General features: G+C 51.8%; 2 protein-coding genes across 2 annotated transcripts in view; one reads left to right on the top strand and one right to left on the bottom strand.

The window, feature by feature from the left end:
- The first annotated feature begins 2,347 nt into the window (after positions 1-2,347).
- On the top strand, positions 2,348-3,889 carry LST1 (leukocyte specific transcript 1). The gene is made up of 4 exons (XM_077760892.1): positions 2,348-2,422; positions 2,788-2,889; positions 3,157-3,179; positions 3,670-3,889. Exons 1-4 carry the CDS (start codon positions 2,395-2,397, stop codon positions 3,811-3,813), a joined length of 297 nt encoding a protein of 98 aa, XP_077617018.1. The 5' UTR covers positions 2,348-2,394; the 3' UTR covers positions 3,814-3,889.
- Positions 3,890-4,348: 459 nt separating this feature from the next.
- Positions 4,349-6,587, bottom strand: part of NCR3 (natural cytotoxicity triggering receptor 3) — a 3,365-nt gene continuing 1,126 nt past the window's right edge. Inside the window, exons 2-4 of the mRNA XM_077760891.1 lie at positions 4,801-5,145; positions 4,571-4,678; positions 4,349-4,462 (exon numbers count right to left, since the gene is read on the bottom strand). Coding sequence (XP_077617017.1) covers positions 4,416-4,462; positions 4,571-4,678; positions 4,801-5,145 — 500 coding nt within the window. The 3' untranslated portion in view covers positions 4,349-4,415. The remainder of the gene's footprint in view (positions 4,463-4,570; positions 4,679-4,800; positions 5,146-6,587) is intronic.

The raw sequence follows: 6,587 nt of genomic DNA on the forward strand, positions 1-6,587 counted from the left end.
TCTGTGTCTCCCTTTCTCTCTGCCCCTCCCCTGCTCACACTCTGTCTCTGTCTCAAAAATAAACATTAAAAAAAAATTTTTTAAAGAAAAAAAAAGAAAGAAAACTGTTGGGGTGCCTGGGTAGCTCAGTTGGTTAAGCGTCTGACTTCAGCTCAGATCATGATCTGTTTGAGTTCGAGCCCTGCTGACAGCGCAGAGCCTGGAGCCTGCTTGGGATTCTGTGTCTCCCTCTCGCTCTGCCCCTCCCCCACTGTGTCCTGTGTGTCTTTCTCTCTCAAAAATAAATAAACATTAAAAAAATTTTTAATTAAAAAAAGAAAACAGTCAATTTTAGAATCTATGTGGTAGATACGTTCATTGTAAAATTATCTCAATTTTGTTCTGTTTGGACATTTTAATAATAAAATGTGTTTAAAAATTTTAAAAAACAACCCTAAATATTGTCCTACCATCCAGCATGGGGAATATTGTGGACAGGGGGGAGGGGGAAGAAATGCCAGAAATGCCTTCTTTGAGTTTGAAGAAGACAATGCAAATGCATATGGACCCAGCCACCAGATACCCTCCTTTTCCCCTTGCCTCCACATGAGCTCCCCAGTCTTCACCCTCCTCAAGAACTGGGTATGCACTCCTCCAGCACCCATCTCCCTCTCCATCTCAGTGTCCCTAAGAGGCCTTCATCCAGGTCTCGGTCCAGAAGATCTTGGATCACCACTCTTATTTTTGTGCTCAACCACAGAATGCTGCCTCCTGTAAGAAGTCTACCTAGATTGTCCATACTTCCTTTCCGAACACCAACTCATCATCAGCTTTCTGTCCTAGACTATCAGCAGTACTCAGGTACATCTAGTCTAGCTGCCTCTGACTCTCCTGTTTGTTAATCAGTCAGCCAAGTGCCCTGCTAGGGTATAGCCCCAGAACACCAAGCAAGCTACCCCAAATCTACTGGAGCTTCCAATCTCATATGGGAGCCTGGGTGTGTGTCTACACATGTACACTGGGATCAAGAGCTCTCCGCAGATGCAGTGTGAGGGGAAATTGGGGAAAGACTAATCTGGGAGGGTACCTCGAGGAGGTATACATTCACTGATGACTTGTGGGATCAATAGGATGGCTGGAGCTGAAGGGGATTATAGATTTAGTTACAGTCCTAGGAGTCTGAAAGGAAAGATGTAACCCTAACACTCAAGGCCTGACTTCCTCTACAAAGGAAGCTAGGGAAGTGCCCACACTTGGGGAGAAGTTAAAGGCAGAGGAGAGGCCAGAATGTCTGAAGTGACAACGCCTCTCTACCCAGGCAGCTCTGGCCAGTCTGGCGTCTGTCTACCAGCAGGCCAAAGGCTCTGCATAAACTGGGAGAGAACAGGAACCCTGGTGGGGAAAATGGGGGTGGGGAGTGGCAGTCACACCCCACAGTGAGGTGAAGCTAAGATGAGGGAAGAAAGGATGGTTTTGAGGTTCCCAGAGCCCTGGAGTCATCTGCTGTCCAGCCTCTGCCTCTGCTCCCTAAAGAATTTAATACAATCCACTTCTGCCCCCACTTCCTTTCATGGCTACCATGGGCCCTCCTCTCCACCTGTGCTTCTGGTCCCAACCCACCCCTCCACACACCGCCCTCATCATTCCTCTTAAACCCAGGAGGGTCCCAGTTTCCAGACCCTGGTCAGTGCAGCTGGCTCTGGTGTGAAGTCAACTACCCCCTCTTTGCCCTCAAACAGGAACCAGTGGTTACAGGGCAGGAAGTGCCTAAGGGGAAGTTACGGGGCCCAGACATTTCTCCAGGCCCTACTTCAGCCCTAGCAGTATCTGCCCGTGGGAAGTGGCTCTCCACCCCAGCCAAACAGGGCTCTGCTCTCCTGAGTGGCTCTGGGGCTGAGGGAGCGGCCCCAGCTGCCAGGTAGTACTGGACACCACCCTCCCTATTTTTCATGGGTCCACACACACACTCAAAACCCTGTTTCCTCCTTCATCAGCTGCTCACCGGAACCTGAAACTATCCAGTTCTGGAGAGGCCCCTCTGAGCTACCTAGTCAGCCTAGGGCAGAGGAAAGAAAGTATACTCTGGAGCTGACACAGCCAGCTTTGAACCCCAGCTCTGCCACTCCTGGGCTGGACTTCCTTGTAAGTAAAAGTCTGAACTCAAGCCGAGGTTTCCCACCAGGGAAACAGACACCACAGTACCCTGGGTAGTGGGGGTTAGCAGTGACAAATGGAAAGCGCCCAGTTCAGGGTTAGCATACGTGGGGCTCCTCAGCCCTGGAACAATTGTAACAGAGGGCCCCACACATTACAGATGAGGAACTTAAGGCACGTGACTCTCCCCAGGCCATTTAGCCTAGCAGGGCAAGGGGGTAGGTTTCCTGACCTCCAGGCCAGTCTTCAGTGCTCGACCTAATGGCAGCTTGTAAGGAATGGAAAGAGGGTAAGGTAACCCTCTGCACAGGGAGGGTTGTGGGTAAACAACAGTATGTGCATTCATGGGTAGGTGGTCAAAGGACAGCTGGTCCGGGTGGGCAAGGGACCTCATGGGGAGGCCCAGAGACAGCCCGGATGGCAGTGGGAAGCCTCTGAGGGGTGAGTAGTTGTGGGTGTGGGTGAGGTAACAGGTGAGAGGTGGGCACCTCTGGTAGGAGGTGAGATAACCCGATCTGGGCTGAAGAATCTGAGTCTGTTTTTCTGCCTCTAAAACTGTTGGTGAGGGGAGCTGAGATGCCCTCAGCCAACCAGGAGGATGGGGGAAGTTGAAGGGAGAAATGGGCCCCTGATACCTACCCCTTCTCCCCATAGATATATGTCTTTATCTATTTGGTGGGAGCCTGGGCCTGGGGGGGCTCCTGCTCCTGGCTGTGGTCATTCTGTCTGCCTGTCTGTGTCGGCTGCATCGGAAAGGTGAGCCCCAATCTCACCTCCTTCATTCGCCCCCCGCAATGCCCCGTGTTGCCCCCACCCACTCCCTTTCCTGCTGCTTTCCCAGAAGTCCCCGTCAATTCCCACACACCCTGGGAGAGGAGGGTGGGAGAGAGGAGAGGAAGGTGTCCAAAGAGAGAAACTGGCGTTTGGGCAACAGGAACCACAGAGATGTCAGCAAGTGAGGAAACACCCTCTGGGGTTGGGAGAGTGAGGGGGGACCCTGCTGAGTTTCTTCTTTTCTTCCAGTGAGGAGGCTGGAGAGGAGCTGGGTGAGTCCAGGGGCAGGGGAGTGGGTGATGGGGACGGCCAGGCTAGGGGGCTGAGAAGGGGGGCTACAGAAGAGAGGGGAAACAGGGGCACGAGAGAGCCAGAGACGCAGAGGGGAAAAAAAAGGAGGAGAAAGAGAGAAATCTGGATGAGAAGAAGAGCAAAGAGAAATGGTGTAGAGAAAGGAAAAGGGAATAAGGAAGGAGAAAGAGAGTGGGAGCAATGAGAGAAACAGAGAGACAAAGAGTGAGAAAGAAAATCAGAGAGAATGAGAGAGATGCAGGGCACGGGAAAAAGAGAGAGAATAATGAATGCAAACAGAGACACAGGGAGGAAGGCAATGAGAGAAAAGAATTTAGGCCAGCAGAGACAGAGGGCAGGGGGCACTGAGGAGGCAATGAGAAAAGCGGGGAGGGCGGCAGCACAAGGAAGGACCCGGGGGAGGGGACTCCTCCAGCGACCTCTCAGCAGCACCTTCTACTCCCGCCCCAGGCCCAGCTCTCCGAGCAAGAGCTGCACTATGCGTCTCTGCTGCCTGTGCCCTGCCGTGAGGGGCCTGGCCTCAGCCACAGGGAAGGCTCCAAGGAGGACCCCAGCACCGAATATGCCTGCATTGCCAAGAACGAATCCACCTGAGCTCCCCCAAACGCCTCCCCCCAACCCAGGACTGTGGTCCAACCAAGAAAGACCAGTAAAGACCGTGGTCTCACCACCTTCTGTGCCTTGGGGTTCTCAGTCCAACTCCACTCAGTCCCATTTCAGCATGGCTACCACCAAAACTTAAGTGATGGATCTTCCCACCCACTCTGGGGTCAAGGAGTGATTTCTTGGGTGTTTAGGGACCCAAGGTTCCCTTAAGGCTAAAAAGAGTACACGTGTGAGCCTGGCTGGAATGGGGAGATGACAGGTGGAATTAATTAGATCCGATACTCCCCGCTTCTCAGGAGAATCAGATTTAGCCCCCTGCACCCCATAGGGATGGAGATGTTGAGTCCTGGATGGTGATGGGATGGGCTCCAGGCACAATTACTGGGAAGGTCACTCCTTGGACCTTTCCAGGCCAGGCTTGGCAGAAGGGAGAGTTCGGAGTCAGGGGACCCCAAAGAGGGACATTTTTGGGTACCTGGAGAATGGAAAAGGAAACACATGAGACTCATAAGGCGTTAGCGGTGAGGCAGAAAAGGATTTATTGGGGTCTCCTGAAGAGAGTTGGGATGGCTGGGGTCTGGAATCACTCATCAGAGGCCATCTGAGGAGTGGCAGCATGTTCCCGGGTGACAGCGGCCTGCAGGAGAGACAACAGGAGTTGCCCATCACCGTAGCCCTCCTCTTCCTAGTTGTGTCTCCCCCTCCTCCAGCTCTCTCCCACCATCGCCCTGGCCCCATTCCTTACATTTGCCTTGGTAATAGATGGTGCTGCCCATGGCCACAGAGATAAAGCTGAAGGCATAGAATGCAGCCCGAAGGAGGAGGACTGTGCTGGCCCCTAGCCAGTGAGGTCCTGAATGTGGGCGGTAGAAGGAAGGGCTTGGTAAGGAGGGGCCTCAGAAGAAGCCTGCACAGGCTCAGGGAGGCCTCAGGGAAAGGCTCCCAACTTCCAGGGAGAGGGGCCTCCCACCTCACCTTTCTCTACCACCAGCAGAGTCCCATTCCCTGTTCCAGCACCAAGACCCAGCACCTCCACCCTGCACACGTAGACTCCAGTGTCACAGTCCCGGGTATCCCAGATGTGCAGCTCAGCCTGGTGGTCACAGAGGAAACGGGAAGAGGCAAGAGGAGCCAGGCGGCCCCTGAATTCCGGCGTCTCGTTCCTCACTTCCTTCCCTGGGACCACCTTGTCCCGGTACCACGTGACAGAGCCAATGGCCAGTCTCCCTCGGCTGGCATTGAAGGAGCAGGGCAAGAAAGCAGCGGTGCCCTCCTGGATATGAATCTCAGGGGGCTGGAACACCCGGAGAGCACAGGATCCTGGCAGGCAGAGAGAAGAACCAGAGAAATGCCTCCCCAGCTGGTCCCCAGGAAAAGGACCAAGAGCTTGCGGTAGAATATCCCGGCTGTATCCCCAACTCACAGGGGACCCAGAGGGCCAAGCAGTTTGGTACCTCATGAAACCCTTTCCTCTCCACCAGGCTAATTTCTTAACATTGCTCATTTAAATAGTTTTTCGGGGGCACCTGGGTGGCTCAGTCGCTTGAATGCCCAACTCTTGATTTTGACTCAGGCCATGATCCCAGGGTCACTGGATGGAGCCCCACGTCAGGCTCTGCACTGAGTGGAGCCTGCCTAAGAGTCTCTCTGCCCCTCCCTCTCTCTCTCCCCCTGTGCCTCTTCCCTGGTTGATCATGCTCTCTCTCTAAAATAAATAAATAATGGGGTACCTGGGTGGCTAAATTGGTTAAGCATCTGACTCTTTACTTCAGCTCAGGGCATGATCTCGCAGTTTGTGAGTTGGGTCCCACATGAGACTCAGTGCTGACAGGGCAGAACTTGCTTGGGATTCTTGCTCTCTCTCTCTCTCCCCCTTCCTTTCTCACGCTCTCTCTTTTTAAATTTTTTTAAATGTTCTATTTATTTTTGAGAGAGAGCGTGAGCAGGGGAAGGGCAGAGAGAGAGGGAGATACAGAATCTGAAACAGGCTCCAGGCTCTGAGCGGTCAGCACAGAGCCCGATGCCGGGCTCGAACCCACAAACTGTGAGATCATGACCTGAGCTAAAGTCGGACGCTCAACCAACTGAGCCACCCAGACGCCCCTCTCTGTCTTTCAAGATAGATAAATAAACCTTAAAAGAATATTTAAAATAAATAAATAATAAAAATTAGCTCTTCAAATTCTTTCTTATACCAACTCTCATCCTCTTCCCATCCCATCATTCCCCACCTACATTCACGAGCAGCGTCTTACTGAAATTTAACCTGTCATGTTAAAATTGAAGTTTGGTAATGAATGTGGCTCTCTAGTTAACTAGAGATTCCAGGTATTATTTTCATACCAGTGACATACTATATATATAGTACACCACCCTTGCTACTTTGTTTTTTGTTAAAGAGCGTTAACTAATTAGGGGCACCTGGGTGGCTCAGTCGGTTAAGCGTCCGACTTCGGCTCAGGGCATGGTCTCGCGGTTTGCGAGTTCGAGCCCCACGTTGGGCTCTGTGCTGACAGCTCAGAGCCTGGAGCCTATTTGAGATTCTGTGTCTCCCTCTCTCTCTCTGACCCTCCCCTGTTCACGCTGTCTCTCTCTCTCAGAAATTTAAAAAAAAAAATTAAAAAAGAGCATTAATTAATTAAGTCTTCTGATGAAGACTTGGCTAGAAATGATTGAAATCCCTATTTAACTCATCCAAATTGATAAATTAAACCAATTAGTAAAATCTCTGATTAGGTTCTCTAGTTCATGAAATTTACCCG

The sequence above is a fragment of the Crocuta crocuta genome, unplaced genomic scaffold (genome assembly GCF_008692635.1).
Source record: "Crocuta crocuta isolate KB4526 unplaced genomic scaffold, BGI_CrCroc_1.0 scaffold762, whole genome shotgun sequence".
NCBI lineage: Eukaryota > Metazoa > Chordata > Mammalia > Carnivora > Hyaenidae > Crocuta > Crocuta crocuta.